We start from the raw sequence: 17024 nt of genomic DNA, 5'->3' as shown, positions 1-17024 counted from the left end.
CTGTATGTTTTGCCAAGACAGAATGGTCAGCCACTAAATACGTTTGTGTCATATCTGTTTTGTTTTTGTTGTCTTGTTGTAGTCATTTTTTTTACTTTACTTTTTTTTGTTATTTTGTTTTTGCTGCAAAGCAAAAATGCAGCAAAAAAAAATCTGAACATCCTCTATCATCTTGCCAAAATGTTAAGGAGCTATAATCTGATTTATATATCTAATGTACATTAGCTCTTTTTAGCTATATGACTACCAAGCATACACCATAGAGAGGGATTATAATAATAATAATAATTATTATTATTATTATTATTATTATTATAGGAAAACTGGCACTGGCAGGTCAGTGCTAAAACAAATTACAGCTAGAATCATTTAAGCATTCAGTGTATTTATGCATTATCATTGGTAATATCTAGTAGGAGCAAGAACCTGTCTAGCTGGACTTAACAAAGCTCCCCAACATTTGAATACATTGCTATTTGAAATTCCAAAGAATTGCTAAACATATATAAATACATAGGGCATTGCTAAATATATATTCACAGTCCATCCAAGAATTTACACTGGCAGTGGAAAAACGGGGTTTTCATCATTTTGCTGAATGCAAACCACTTTTCTATCACTGGCATGGTGTGACCTTTATGTCTGCCATCCTGCCTTGTCTTTTTGGGAAGATCAGGCAAATTTAAACTCTTTTCCATGACTTCTTCCTCTGTGTTATACTCAATCTACATCCCTGAAGGTTGGTAAAGCAAAGCATTGCAGTGGGAATAGGTGTAAAAGTGTAGATGCTATATTATTGCCGCTTTTCTTCTTTTTCTGTGAGATGCTCTCTTGGTTCTGTTGATGGATTACCAGGAAATTTGAATTCCTTCTCACCAAAGTGGGCATACATTTTATTTAAGTTCATATTTCTGATAATTTTTTGGCACGCCAAGTATATCACAAACATCTTTGTGTGTTACAAACCTATGTTTGATTATGTCGCACTTCAGAAAACCACAGTACTTGCATCAGCTTAAACCGATGAACAAGCGTGTCAAGATACTTCCCAGTTCCAAGGCTGTCAGGGATCTCGGTTTGCTGTGCCTTGTGCCTGCCAACAGCTTGCCTGGTCATCACTAATCCTTCCATTCTGTGCCACAGTTCTGTGTGTTTGCTCTCTCCCTTTTTGTTTTCTCCTCTAATCAATTTCACATGGCAACAACCACACTTCACCTCAGAGAACTATACGCGTCATCCCTGCAAAGTGCTCAGAAGATATTTTCTCTAATTATATGTTTATATAAGTGTATGTTCATATTTTTTTCCAGAAAAATCAAATTTGAATTCAGACTGATTTAAAGTGTGTGACTCTGGACAATCACACTGATGGACTAGACGTAATCCTCACCACAATTATGACGTACTTTATGTTTTAAATTGGTGTGAACTTCTTAAATCATCTGGAAGGGGCGTAGATTTGGACCAACAATATGGTTCTTGGCTTGCTAAACCTGATATTTTGATTAATTTTACTTATGAACAGACATGCCTAAAAATCAAACAGGATACAAAAATAAACTCTATTGAATCCATTTTAAAGCCTTGAATCACTTCACTGACCTGAAAAATAGCCAAAGCCTCAGTTGCTATTAGGTTCACACAAGAAAAAGATTTATTTTCTTAACGTTCTTAACAGAAATAACTCAACAAACTATGACTGTCTACTGCTTTCCTGTTGATGCTTGTCTTATTGTCAAAAGAACAGCAGGAGCTCCACTTATCTTTAGATTTTCCGTCTACCCCACAATCAATAAAACTGGGGTCTAGAAAGTGTCTGGGCTTTTAATCGAGCTGTGTTTGTCCTTCTGCTCATTCACCCATCTGCATGTCATTCTGCGCTTGAACAATTGGAATAAACCTTGGACGAATGGAGCTCTGTTCTTACCAATGCTCGGCTGTTTGTGGGTGGATGTGGATAAGTACTGTAGGCTCAGACATTTAATTTCCCCCTTTTTTTAGAGGTTTAAAATGTTGATGGTAAAAACACCACACAATCCTGTCTGTTTAAAATGCCAGACTATTTTTTGTTAAATAATATTAAGTCAATCTATAAAATATAAAGTGTGGCCGGTTTTATTTCACAAACATATTCAATAACATTATGTCATTTCAAAGATCTGAGAGCATTTTTAAGCCACTCCAAAGAGACGTTATGTTAAATCAAGAATAGGTAAATATCCAGCTGTTTACACTTATGTTATTATTTATTTTGGTCCAGTTTTAAATTGACTCTACCAAAAACATCCCATGTCTTACATGTTTCAGAGGAAGAATTGTTCATAAATATATGTGTGTTATGAACAATTCTCTGTTGCTATTCTTTGGCTGTCTGCAATTTTTCATGTAAATCTAAATGTACTTTTTAAGTGTAAAGGATTTTAATACTATGTTTTAGCACAATGTAAATAAGACAAAGATCCAGATTTTAAGGTTCATCCAAGAGTCAGTCTATCAGATATAAAACTTACTTTGTTTAATTTTGCAAAATTAGCCTAGAGTTAGTCACTTACTGTGTTCCTTGGCCTTCATGATGCTCTTTGTTCACCATTGTTCTCAAAGAAACAAGTGAGGCCTTCACAGAAAAGATGGATTTATACTGAGATTAAAGTACAGATATGTTGTCTCCATTAACTAATCAGTGACTTTAAAGGGGCCTAAATTGACATGGTTAATGTAAAATATCTAGAAAACCATATATCCTTTTCTTTCCAGTTTACCATTTGTGGTAGTAGCATGGCAAAATGAGATAAGTTTGAAGTGCATTGTTACTTTTTTAGACATTGTAAAGTCAATAACCTTGTTTATGATGACTTTTTAGAGCTCTAATAATTTCAAACTTTAGAACAAAAGGGTTTGTGATATGTTTATTTTTAACAGCATTATTTCGTTTTTGAAGCTGAATTATGCTTTGTAAACATGTAACCGATATGACGATGCTTTGTCAATGTTACTCATTTATCAATGAATGTGGTTTTAAGACAGTTAAGTTTTAAGGTCATTGAATCTCATCCACAGTATGTGAAGCTCATGAACTTCGAGGAGGAGGTTCGGGCACATCGGGACTTGGATGGCTTCCTGGCGAGGGCTAGCATATTGTTGGATGAAACAGCCGCCTCCTTGGATGATGTTCTCAAGAGAATGTTGCACCACGTAGGCGAGGACAGCCATGTGTCTGAGCCCGGGTGCAACTTTGAGGAGGTTATGAGCATGCTTTTCACAGATGCAGGAGCTCAAGAGGTCAACGGTAAGCAACAGCCATACATCTAAGTTTTAACCAGTGTATGAAAAATTGTGTGGGAGCAAATCGGCACAAATAAACATTGAAAACATCAGTCTGTGTAATTTATATGATGTGCTTCAATTAGTGAAATGAGTTACTGAAATAGACTTTTCAATAATATTCAAATTTATTCTAAGTTATTTTGAGAATGTATCATTCAGAGCCGATAGCTGTGGACATTGCATTATATGATTGTAAATTCAGAAAATATTGTAAAAACCTTGAAAAAAGTCGGGATAGCAGAAATGTAGGACAAAGAGAAGGGAAAACATATATTCCAGTTAAAAGTGTCAGCTGTTCCCATAAATGATTATAAAGAGAAAATGTTTGCAAAATATCTGTAGCTCAACTATCCATCCAACCAAGTTAGGACTGTTGCATGGAGTTTATACATGGAACACCAGTTTAAGATGTAAAACCTTGCTTAAGATGTGAAACACTGCTAAAGAATAGAGTTGCTTTGTAATTATTTACTGCAGAAATAGAAGCCTTATGTCAACCTTTTCCAAATCTCAGTTCAACTTGTTTGGGCTCAGAAGGATTCAGTGACTGAGTGTTTCAGAAAAAATATATTGTGCATAGACCAATGAGTCTGAGTTTCTCCTAAAATGATGGGAGAGATTGCTAGAATGCTTAAAACCAGGGACTGTTGTTAGCAATCTAAAGGTCTTACTACTGAACATTTAAGATATTTAAGTGCATTTAAAAACTCACAATAAAATTTAAGGACAAAATAACATTTTATTAATTTATTTTTCCACTTGGAATTTGTAAGTTCCTATTTGCCTGTTTAGATTTTTTTAAATTAACTCTTTTTACCTTCTCTTAAACATTTTATAAATCCGTTAGTTTCCAGCCAGTATTTTGTAATTTCCCATAATCCCCACATCTAAAAACAAAAGAAGATATATAATTTGATTCTCTTACACAGACTACAAGGTGATCAAAAAGGCACGTGAGCTAGGAAAACATGTGAGCAGAAAACTAAAGTTGACATATAAACTTACACAAAGGATGAATCAAAGCTAATAAAGAAACCAATGTTTAGCTTGACAACTAAGTTTTTTGCCCTTAATAATTAAGTCATGGAGCCTAGAAAGTCACAGAGTTCAATGTGTGCATGACAAGTCTCTGTGCTTTGATCCTAAACCACAAATAAAGCTAGTGCATCCAGACAGACAGATAGAAGATCAGATGTTACTCATACAATTCTGGAAAAGCAGGTTCCAGATGTTGCAGTTAATTACCATGCAAATATTTGTCATTTATGCAACAATCCAGTTTTTTCATTATGTATCAGTTTGCTCATTATTTGTGCACTCGTCAAGTGTTGCAGGCCTGAAATACAGCAATACATGTATGCATCACAATTTTTCCTAAATTACCAGTTCCATAGCATCCAAACACGGTTTTGATTGCAGAACAAATATGTCTGCAAACAGTCAAACCAAGAAACAATACCTAACCGTCTGAGGTCTGCAGTGTTGAGGCTTAACCTTTCTTAACTATTTCAGGCTAAAACCTTTTACAGCAGGCTGGCATTTTTTTCTGGAGAAATAAATTGATACAACAGTTTCTCCTGGTTTGCTGCCCATTCTTTGGCTTTTCAAATCCCCTTGCCATTAGTTCATTTCCTTCAACACAGGGTTTTTGACTGAGAGGCAAGCAAGGCAGCGTTGCGGTTAGGACAAATCTCCTCAGCCTATTAGAGCAAGAAAAAAAACATCCTCTTGCATAACAGTATGTATCCATTGTTGATCCATTTCTGTCACAGGTTTTACTAAGGGTAGTCAATAAAACATTTAGTTGATGAGACTTTGCTTTTTTATAATTAAAATAAAGAAATTAGGAAACATTTTTGTGCAAAATGCAGTTAGTATTGTTTTTATACTTCATCACCATGACGAGGTAAGATTAGTCTATGGTCTGTCTGTAATGTGCTCTTTGACCAGAGTTTTCCGGTCTGGCTGTTTCGGTGTCCACAGCTGTGATAGTTTGTTTGAGGTAGCTTGTGTGTGATGCTCACCCTGCACTGCAAGCTCTCACAGATTCACAAGGTGATAATTGACTTCTGTCATCGATCACTCACATAGCTTTTCAGATGGCTTTCTAAGACTCTGAAACTGTGGTGGCAGCTGCCACTTGACTATTCTCTCCCAGAATACCCCACAAGGAGCCTGTTTTTGGGTGAGCCGCCTAATGTTGGGAAATAGCTGCACTCTAAAAAGGAATTTTTGAGGATATTAAATGCATTCTGTATTGAAACCTTAGTACCAGAAAGAAGTTACTACAATTAAAATGTCATCTTACTGAATTGGACATGTTTAAAGTTCGGCTTCAAAATGTCAAAATGAAAAACAGGAGCAAAAAAATATTACATTGGCAATTATTTGAAAATTACATTCAAACAATGGTGGTACAAGCACCAAATTTGGTAGAGGTGTGCTCCGGGATGTTCATTTTTTGTTTCCTATGTGTCCTGTCTGGCAGTGTAGCACTCTGAAGTGCTTTCTTATTGCCAAAGAGCCCAACAGATTTGCTTTTACAAGTGGAGCATTACTGCTTTCACTATAGTGCTCTACTTGCAAAACACTTTATTGGACATTATTTTAGGATTATTTCAAATTCAACCGACACAGAAACGGAAAGGTAAAACAAAGAAAGGTGAAGTAAAATGTTAAAATCAAGAGAAGGTGAGAAAAGACAAAAGAATACAAGAACAACAAAACGAACAGAAAAAGTATCACAGGTACAAACAATCAACGTCTATGATAACATCACGCAGTATTATTTGATAAAAGATGTATTTAGTGGCAGCCAAAGCTAACTTTAGGGTTTATCTGTTTAGAACTGTAACTGTAAGCACCTGGATCCAAACACCTGTGAAAAAAAGAAGAGTATGTTACCCACATTGAAAAAACAAAATGGTCCCAATTTTTCAAGGTGGTTGGAATTTTGAGTAGTTTTAAACCATGTTTGAGCAAAATTTTGATGAAAAAATGGGATTTTAAATGTTCTTTACATTAAAATATGTTTTTGAGTATGAAGAATCCAATTCTGCATTTACAAAATTATAATATTCGAAAACTAATGCTGTGTTCAGCCTGAATTAAGCTGCAGGGGTCTCTGGTTTACATGCAAAGTCTATGATGGACGTGCATCTTGGAGCGGCGATAGGGCCTGTGGTGGGCTTCACCCGTCGGGTGCGGCGGGTTTTGAAATTTCAAGCGTCCATAAGGGAAGGACCATGAAAAGCCGGGATGTTGACAGTGGAAGACAATCTAATCTTTGCTGTTTGAGCCCATCCTATTATCTATATTAAGTTGAGCTATCAATACAAAGACAGTAAAAGAAAGGACCTTGCCTGGAGGAGGATTAATGTTTTCCCGCATTTGAGGGGAAGAGCAGGTAACTCCTCCCAATGCGTGTGCGAGGTGTCTGTCCACACTTTGGTCTGAGCATCAAAAACGCTCTGCGTGAGTGTCCAAGTTTAGGCGTTGGATGCCTTTTTGACACTCAAATCACGTTCGGTCTGACGCAGCATAAGATGATATGACAGGAATTAAATGACACTCTCTTAGCAATGATTTTAATTTGAACAAATGACTGCCCAGTATAGAGACATGCACAGGTACTGTAGTGCTGTACATATAGATATGGCACTACAAAAATTACTATTAAATCTGCTGTATGAATTTGTTGAATTTGCAGTCCTTTTTCTGTTCTAGCTTTAAATGAAAAAATAAGTTAGACAAAACAAGGACAAAGGTCCACACCTAAATAAGAGAACCACCCCATGTTTTGATTGAGTTTTTACACCTATAAAGTGAAAAAGGTTTTATTGTGTTCCATATTATTTATGCAAATATTTAGTCAGTGTGAGTATCAAAGTGATTGAAATAATATAAAAACCAACTCCCTTCCAAACTATAACTGGTGCTCTAGTCTACTTCTTAGTTGGCCAAAGTTTATCCACACTGGTACTGTGAATAATGTATAATAAGCACTATGACAATGTTATGATAGAAATCTAAATGTTGCAGTAATAGAACATCTGTTGGACTAATTGCCTATCAACTCTAGTGTGGTTAGCACTGTAATGCATAATGTTTTCATGCCTGGCAGCTGTTGAAGTAGACATAAAAAACACAAAAAAAGAGACTATAAGCCACTCAAAACCAGCTTTACCTCAGCTCTTTCTTTGCCACACCAGACCAGAGAAGTGCCAGCAATACTGCAGGAAATATCTCAGTCCATCTATCCATCTCTCATTCCATCCTACCATAGCTAGAAAATAAGACGCCAAGATACATAAACCAAAAGAAGAAGCCAATAGAACCACGTCATCCATAAAAGCAAAGATGAGCTAAATTTCTAAAGCCTAAATTGCCAAAACCAGTAACTCTCCTCTCCACGACTATGCTTTGATATCCTTTCCATGAACACCACAAACAGAATCAGTGGCATGGGGCAGCCCTGGTGGAGTTCAATGCATACTGGGAGTAGGCTCGACTTTGTGCTGAGAATGCGGACATGGCTTTTGCTTTGGGGGTACAAAGACTATACGCCCCTTGAAAGCCTCCCAAGCACATCATTCTCCCACCACAACAATACATTGGGTAATAAGGGTGTAAGCCTTATCTAGATAGGTAAAACACACATTGACTGGAGAAGCATATTCCCATCACCCCCTTAAGCAGTTCTGCGAGAGTAAACATCTGGTTAACTGGTCCACTGTTCAACGGCCAGGTTTAGGCCATGGAGATCACATTGAGGAGATCCTCAAAGTCCTCAATCTGGCTTTGCAGTTCCCCCTCCAAAAGCATACACACCTTGGGATGGTTTCTATTTCCCTTTTTTGAGTTGACAAATACATTTTGTGAACTTCCTTGGAGCTAACCAAAACTCTCTCTCCATAGTCTCTCCAAATCCCTCCCATGCCAAAGTTTTTGCTTCCACAACCACATAAGCTGCAGTCTTTCTGGCCACTTGATGCCTGTCAACTGGTTCAGGAGACCCTAAGGACAACAAGGCTCTGAAAGCTTCTTTCTCCAGCTTGATGGCATCCATCACCGCTGGTAACCACCAAGTGGGTCCTCTGGTTGCCACCATAACTGTAACGACTGAAACACAGGACCCAGAATTCAGCCAGACAAGAGCAGATAGTGTTAAAAAATAGTTTGAGACGTAAACTGCTACAGGTCGAGGGTGAATCAACAGCGTCTGAGACAGGAACCACTTCTCACAATCCAGAAACAAGCTGGGAGGGTGAGTGAATGCTCCTGTCGGTGGGATATGTTGCTGGTGAAGGATCTTACCTCTGGGACTGGCAGAAAATCGGAGGTCGAAAGACAGCCACGGGGTCAGGACCATGATAGCAGAATCAGACAGGATGGCCAGGGGGAACAACCAGAGTCCGGAGTCCGAGAGCAGATCCAGGGTCAGAGCCAGGTGATCAGAGATCCAGAGAAAATCCAAAGCAGAATCCAGGGGCACAGTAAGGGCACAGAAACAGGTCGGGTAACAGGCAGGCAGACAGGATTCAGGAACGCTGGATTAAACTCACCGGTGGCTCGTAATAATCTGGCACTAGTGACTGATCTGAGTGCTGTTTATATGGTCAGAGATGCAGGTGGATCTGGTGAAGGCTGATGAGAATGGGGCGGAGCTGTACAGATGTGTCAAATGGTGAATCAGACCAGCACTAGTGCCAAGATCATGACAATAACAGGCACCGAAAACCTACAGGGCACAGCTCTTGCAGTCCGCATCTGCATTGGAGGTCTTGAACATGGTTTATTCCAATTCCATGTCCACAGCCTCCCTTGGGAGATGAAAGAAATTATCCTGATTTTGTCCCATTTCATTGAAAACTTCACTCACACAATAACCAGACACAGGAGATCCCACCTTGTCTATTAGAAAATGTCACCCTCTCCTCTTTTCAGTATTGTATAGACAGCTTGCTGTGGTATTAACTTGCCAATTAGAAAAAAATATTTTCATTCCAGAAGTCCATGCCTCATCAGGGATGCCAAATCCCTCAATAGAAGGCACACTTTTTAATCACAAACATTAACAAGGTTCTACCAAGTAACTGGATCTTTAAACCTTAAAGGTCCTTAAACTAATCAAACAATAGCACCTCAAGCATAATATAAACATGTAACACTATAAACATTATGGGCATAAAATTCTTAATCATTAAATAGTAAAGATTTTCATTTCAAAAGTGTGACAAAACCCTAACAGATTATTATGAATGATTAAAGGTACTAAATGATCCTAAAATGATTGAGACTGTTTATATTTCTCAGCTAGAAAGAACCCCAGTTTATGTGCATGATGTAGACATTCTGGTCCACAGCTCAGTAAACCTCCGCACCCTCTGCCCTGCATGCACTTATTAAAAGAAACCACATTCTCTTTCACGTTAGAATCAGAGTTGACAGTTGTATGAGTTGAGAAGAAAGTAAGAGGTTAAACTACTGCATCTTTAGAGTCATAATGAAACATTGATAACTTTGCTTAAAGTAATTTCAAAAACCTATTTGGTCTGAGCAATTTTTTACTAGTTTGTTTTAATAGGGCAAAATGTGTGTACATTTAATTTGATTGGAATTTCATTATTGTGCTGTTTTGGTTGTTACACTTACATCTCTACTCTGATATTGGTCAACATCTTCTAAAATAAAATCCATAGTAAAATACAATAAAAACATACTACAATTTTCCACCCTGGGCAGCAACAGCTACCATCAAGTGTTTGTGATAACTGCTAATATGTCTTTACATTACTGTGAGGGGAGTTTTGGCCCACTCTGCTTGCCAGAATTGTTTCTATTTAGACATATTGGGAGATTTTCCAACACAAACTGCCCACATAAAATCATCAATGCTTTCATGGCCCAAGTTCTCCCTAATTTCTCTCAGCAGAGGGGTTGCCAGCAGAGCCCCTCACTGCTGTTGCAGAGAAACTCGGAGGGGGGGGGGGGGGACCTAGTCAAGGGGCTTGGGCCAATTGGGGAGCTGGTTTGAGGCAGGGGATTTATGCTTTAGTATTGGCATCCATCCCCTCCTGCCTACTGTATGCAAAACTACAAAACAATAGGTTGTTGGGCTGTGGGAAGATGCAACTTGCTGGCAGGAGGGGAATATTCAGCTTTTCTCTTGTCATTCCACAAAATATTTTTTTAAAGGTTTGTAGATTTGCATTATTTTTGGGTCTACTGTGGTTTTGCCTTTGAACTCTCCAATGAAAGCCCTTTTTGCCCAGTCTGTTATTGTTGAATCATGAACACTATCCTTAACTGAGGCAAGTGAGACCATCAGATCTTTAGATGTTGTTGCTGGTTATTTTATAATCTCCTGGGTAAATTGTTGATGCACTCTTGTATTAATATTTACCACTGTTCCATATTTTCTCTAAACTGGCAAACCAGATTGATAATGTGTAGCTCTCTCCATTCTGCACATTATCAAAATGTGACTGGTCCCATCAAATCTGTTTGAAGAAAGGAGGGACATGCAGCAAAATTCTCCAAACTGATTGGAGGAATCAACACCGAATGCCCGCCTACCAAAGGTTGATTTTAGCCAATCCATGGTATCAATGAGAAACCACAAGTTACCCTGGTCAAGGCACTTTATGGATTCTGACAAAATAGTTGTCATAGCAGCAGCTACGCGTGCATCCTCCTGTGCTGCCATGTTTTGTTGGTTCAGCTGTGGGCTCAGCAGCTCTTGCTTTAGTCACAGGGGTATGTCCTGCCGTACACCATAATACTGGAACGTGATTCCACCGAACAGTTTTTGGTTGAAGCGAGGGTGGTACAAGATGGATTCTCATGTATTTGTGAATGCACTAATACCACGAGACTTCAGCTTGCAGGGATGGTTATGTTTTCTCCATATATGGATAATGATTCTCACTGTTTGTCTGCAGTACCCGTGTCGAGGAAGTTTTTTATAACCCTTTCCAAACTGATAGATGTTATTAGTTTTGTTTGTCATATATTCTTGAATTTATTTAGATCTGGATATGATGTTTTTCTTATTGAGATTAATTTATTCATATTTCATGTTATCAGAGAGTTTCATTAACCAATTCCTTTATTCTACAATCATGTAGTAATCAGGCCTGGATTTAGCTGGTAAAACTGAAACAAAAAAAGCGGTCAATCACAGTTAATTCATGATATAACAATGGGGAATTGCTTTTTTAAATGTTTTTTCCCCATAATAGTTGATATAATTTAAAATTGGTTAATGATCTAAAACTATTGAGTGCTACAAAACAAGCAAAAACAGAGGAAAAGTTTAAGGGGGTAAATATCTTTTCATAGCAGTGTAATAATTCATAAAACGCAAACATCATTGCAAAAGATCATCATAAATTTTCACACTTCTGGAAAAGGAAAATGCACTGTTTGAATCAGCTTCAAGATTAGTTATAACGATGATCAGATGCATTAGCAAAAAGAAGAAGAAAATAGCACATTTACACTGTGCAAAAAGCTGCAGAACTGTTCCAAAGTTGCATAATTACATTTAGAATTAAAAACATTAGTGAATACTTTTAAATATGCATCAACACATCCGCTTTCCAAGAAGTCTGGGGATTTCAGATATCTTTAATTAAGCCTGGGCATGCTAATTATTTAATAAAGAAGCCGTTTCTCATTATAACAATCCTACTCATTAATACTCTGTTGTGGAGTCCTTTCCCTTCAGTCATACTCTGAATTCCCAGATATCTGGAAAGATTCCTGAATTCAGACGTCAAATAATCTCGTCAGTTTCAGGGAGATGGGGGCATATTCTTGGGTAAGAACAAAGACCATTCCTGTGGGAATAAGTTTATATCACACCCAAGTATGTTATCAACGAGACATATCTCGAGAGGTATTAATTTCTGCCATATCTCTGTTCCCTCTGCCACAGTGGGGTTTTACAGCTGGCTAGTGGACCTGCTCATTTGGAGTGTAAAACTGTACGGCTGTGAGATAAAGCGAGCAGGCAAAGATTATAACGCTCCCTGAAAAAAGGGAGAATTACATAAATGAAAAAGATGAAAGCCCTGAGACATAATTAGTCCTGCTCCAACATGTAGAGAGGAGTTAGTTTTTAGAGGCCAGCTTGCTGTTTTAGGCTTCACTTTTGTCTTGAGATTCAGCATTAAGGAACAGTATGTTCATTGTGCAACAAATAATGCCAGTGTTGCTTATGAAACAATAGATGGATAAGAATTTTCATTTTATATGTTTCAGCAACCATCTAAGTGAAACGAATAGCAATTTCTGACATATTTAACCAATAAATGATTTGGAGGCGGAATTTGACAGAGCACGTAATGGTGCTATTGCTACTGAATGACTAATAGGTAATGTTGTGAATAATGATGTATTGTATAATTAAATTTTCCTCTATTCCTCTGAGTTTGAAGTAACTAAAGCTTTCTGTGCTACGTGCAGTGATGATTGTGCCATGTTTGTGAATACTGTACCATCATTTCAGCCAAAATTGTCACGTTTTATCTATCTTGCTTGCTCTCTACTTTGCCTCAGTCTACATTATCCTCTGCTTTTTAGTTTTCCTTTCTCAAATCAAAGTGCAAAAAGTAATTTGGTTTTTAAAGTTAATTATTATTTTTCAAAATAAATGTGCTGTCAAAATATTTGAAAAATACCTGCTTATGGTGTTCCACATATTCCTTCCCTGCTAGTATCTTAGACCCTGCTGTGAGATGCTGGTTGGTTTCTGGGGCCTCTCTGCACCTGGGACCTAGCCATTGGTAGGATTTGGTCATATCAGCCACTTCAGCTATCCATCTGTGGTATATCTCATGTCTCATGGGTTTGTTCTCCCATGATGGTTCCTTGAGTTCCCTCTCTTCCAGCTTCCATTGTCTGAGACATTCACTTCATCTCTCGGGGCCATCTTCCTGATATACTTTTGAAGCTTGGATGTTTCATTTTCAATGATGGCTCTGATGGTCACTAGGCCCCTGCCTCCTTCTTTGAGCTTAGTGTACAGCCTGTGGATACTGGATTTGGGGGTGAATCCATCATGCATGGTGAGTAGCTTTCGTGTTTTAACATCAGTGGTCTGGATCTCCTCCTTTGGCCAACTTATTACCCCAGCAGGGTATCAGCTTACTGGCAAGGCATAGCTGGTCATTGCCTGGACCAAGTTCTTGCCGCTGAGCTGACTTCTCAGAACTTGCCTTACTCGTTTCAGGTATTTTGCTGTTGCTGCTTTCCTTGTGGCATCTCCGTAGTTGCCATTTACTTGTGGTAATGCAAGGTACTTTTAGCTCTCTTGAACATCTGCTATTCTCCTTTCTGGGAGTCCAATTCCCTTTGTGTGGATTGCCTTGCCTTTCTTTGTCACCATCCAAGCACATTTCTCCAGCCTGAATGACATTCCAATGTCCCTGCTGTAGATCCACTGTAGATCCTGGTGGTGTGGATCAGCGAGTCAATGTCTCGCTCACTCTTAGCGTACAGCTTGATGTCATCCATGTACAGGAGGTGGCTTATAGTAGCCCCATGTCTGAATCGGTATCCATAGCCAGACTTGTTGATTATTTGGCTGAGGGGGTTCGGGTCTATGCACAACAGCACAGGGGACAGAGCATCTCCTTGGTATATTCCACGTTTGATGGACTTGTGTATATATATATGTATATATGTATGTACTGTGGTGTTATGCCAGAAGCTGTTTGAATATGCTTATTATTATTATTATTAATTATAATTTGGTATTATAATTTAAGTAATAAGTCATTCAACTCAAGATTCCGCTATAACAAAATTTAGTTCAAATGGTGGTGATGTTAGCTAGAAGCTTGTAATGATTTATACTACTAATGCATTAATTAACTAGCTGTTATGAACTCATTTATGCTGGAATAAATGATCTGGTCGGATTTTAACTGACAAGGTTTATCCGGCAGACTGTGAGAACCCCAATATAACTGCAATTAGAGTTTAAATCCTTATTCCTTATTACCCATCCAATGATAGTGTCTCTGTATTAATATCAGATGTTAACTTCCAAAAGGAGGTAGCTCTGATTTCTGAATAACCATGCAACTGTGAATTGGATTGAACACAAAACAATTTCTATTCCGCAGTTGTTTTTATTGAACCAAAAGCAATTCCCTGTTACAGTAATTCTCTGATTCAACAACCTTGGAAATCTTACTCACTACTAAAACTAAACATGCAAAATATATATGTGGAAAGAAAAGAACAAAACAATAATAAACAATAGATTAAAATGAGCGGTTGGCGAATCTTAGTTCAACTCAGTTGTTTAACCCCACCTTCAAAACATCGACATTTAACGTAGCAGCATTGACAGACAGAACAGCTTTGAGAGTCCCACTAGACGCTTTGGTGTTTTACAAAACTAGTTCAGCTAAGCTACCTACACTTCGGTCATACGCCACCCTCCCAAGATGGCGACTATGATGATGTATGATCTACAAATTTGCGTGATGCGTGAGGGGAGGTCCTAATGACGTAACCACGCTTATGCTGATGGGGTAATACCTCGCTTCGAGAGGGCGCGGCTAACCGATGACTTTAAAGAAAAAACGCGATCTAAATCTCACACAAAGCGATCGCCTCAACTGATAAGGAGAAGAGAGAGAGAGAGGGGGGAAGATGGAAGAATTCGAAAAAGAGTTACAGCAGGACCCGCAGCGGGGTCTTTACGAACCACAAAATCAAACACAACCGAAGTCGCTTTCACAAATGCATGCACATACAAAGAAAAATATTCAACAGTTAAAACAAACTCCGCCTGGGAGTAACAAGCATTAACCTAAAATCACACCTGCCCAGGCACTTCTGAAACACCCTGTGTGTGAAAAAGAAATAAAAGGGGAGAACCCCGTTACTTTGAGGTGATTCAGGAGTGAAATCCTGGCTCCGGAGGTGCAGGAGTGTTCCGAGTCCGCGGATCTGGTTCCGCTCGGTGGTCGGTCCTTCAGTCAGCGAGGAAATGGGAGGAAAGTCCCTTTGTCCTTCTTCTGGGCTATCAGACGCTTTGTTCAGCCAAAAACAAAAGCGGGGTCCTCGTTCGATCACTTGGAGATGACGGCTCTCAGTTTTGATCCGAGGGAGTTCAAAAGTACTTTTGGAGTCGACCTCCTGCTATAATTAATGCAGGGATAAGTTTGCTTCAACAACCTTCGGTCCAGCGAAGTTATCGAGCACGTGGCGTGGGATTACCACAACGAAGTGAAACAGCTGTGTGTCTTCTCAGGATGGCGGTGTGCCAGGGAAGAAGAGAGATTGTCGTGCATGGCCGCAATAAATACATTTTCCCTAGTAACGTTATCTCTCCGCTCCGTTGTTAGGGCAGCGGCCATTTTTGGGCCGTGTTGCATCATGGGAGTTGGTGGCCATTTTGACCACATTGCATCATGGGAAATGTAGTCTGTCACGTCCCGAATTAATGTAGTTTTGTCACGTCTAAACTGGCATTACAGTGCCGTCCCTGCATTTGGGGCCAGTGGGGCCTGGCCCCACCAGATGTCGCTTTGGAGCTCTATGTTAGCAGTAAACAGTGGGACATGATCATTCTTATAGAGCAATATTGTAAAAAAAAAAGACAGATTCCCTTACCAATAAAATTCTGTTGGAATTTTTTTTTATATATATCTAAGTCTGCCAGAAAACTGACAAGCGCAGTAGGCTAAATCCTCTTGATGCATCTTGATATTATGGCCGACCCACCAACATTTGTTTAAATATTGAACATCTGAAATTGCAGTGCGCATGCCCAACATGCTGTCAGTAGACTGCCGTGGGACACAAATCCTCTGGCCTCAAGCTCAGATCGTCCAGTCAAAATAATGAAATAGCACACGTTCAGTTTACGTTCTGCCAGGTAGTGTGCAACCATCTTGGCAGAGAAGATTTATTTGTATAGCACATTTCAGCACAAGGACAATGCAAAGTGCTTTACATGATTAAAACATTGGAAAATAAAAACAGAATAAAAGCAACTAAAAAAACTATTGGAATAAGATGTAGGAAGGTTTAAACAAAATGAAACATAGGAAAATGGAAGCAAATATTAATCTAGTGTTGGTTGTTCTTGCTAGCTCATTGAAGGATTGATGTAAATCTTTTCTGTTCAATAAATGAACAATATGAGTCAGCCTTTATTTGCAATTTTATGTATAAAAATTAACTTACATTTAGCTTAAATAAAATGGCATTTCTAGTGTGTTGGTTCATGCTAATTTATCTGTTTAATTTAAAATTGATCAAAGTCAGGTTCTATGCATTCCAAAAAAATAAGTTTCTCCTAATAGTTTGTATGCCCCACTTAAGTTATCGTGCCAAAAACTGTGTGTGTGTGTGTGTGTGTGTGTGTGTGTGTGTGTGTGTGTGTGTGTGTGTGTGTGTGTGTGTGTGTGTGTGTGTGTGTGTGTGTTTGTATGTTAATATATTTCTTCACACAGTAGTGCACTTGCTCTTGGTTCACCAGATAAGGTAACAGTTAAAAAAACAAAACAAGTGTTTGTGGATGTAATATGCAAGAATGTGAAAAAGCTAAAGGTATATGAATACTTTTGCATAGACAATGGAATAAATATTCTGGAACCTATGCCTACAACCTTTCTGAACTAACCCATGGAAACGTTTAGGTGTTTTTTTCCATTAATTACTCATGCAGTGAA

The 17024-nt window shown here is 38.5% G+C and overlaps 1 protein-coding gene across 4 annotated transcripts in view; it reads left to right on the top strand.

Moving 5' to 3' along the window:
* Positions 1 to 17024, top strand: part of slc4a11 (solute carrier family 4 member 11) — a 209165-nt gene that overhangs the window by 125431 nt on the left and 66710 nt on the right. For all 4 annotated transcript variants that reach the window (XM_036150608.1, XM_036150610.1, XM_036150611.1 and 1 more), the window contains exon 5: positions 3058 to 3286. In XM_036150608.1, the coding sequence (XP_036006501.1) occupies positions 3058 to 3286 (229 nt within the window). The remainder of the gene's footprint in view (positions 1 to 3057; positions 3287 to 17024) is intronic.

This window comes from Fundulus heteroclitus, chromosome 19, assembly GCF_011125445.2.
Source record: "Fundulus heteroclitus isolate FHET01 chromosome 19, MU-UCD_Fhet_4.1, whole genome shotgun sequence".
Classification (NCBI taxonomy): Eukaryota; Metazoa; Chordata; class Actinopteri; order Cyprinodontiformes; family Fundulidae; genus Fundulus; species Fundulus heteroclitus.
The sequence above is the reverse complement of the archived record's forward strand: the minus strand, read 5'-3'. Positions and strand labels throughout refer to the sequence as shown.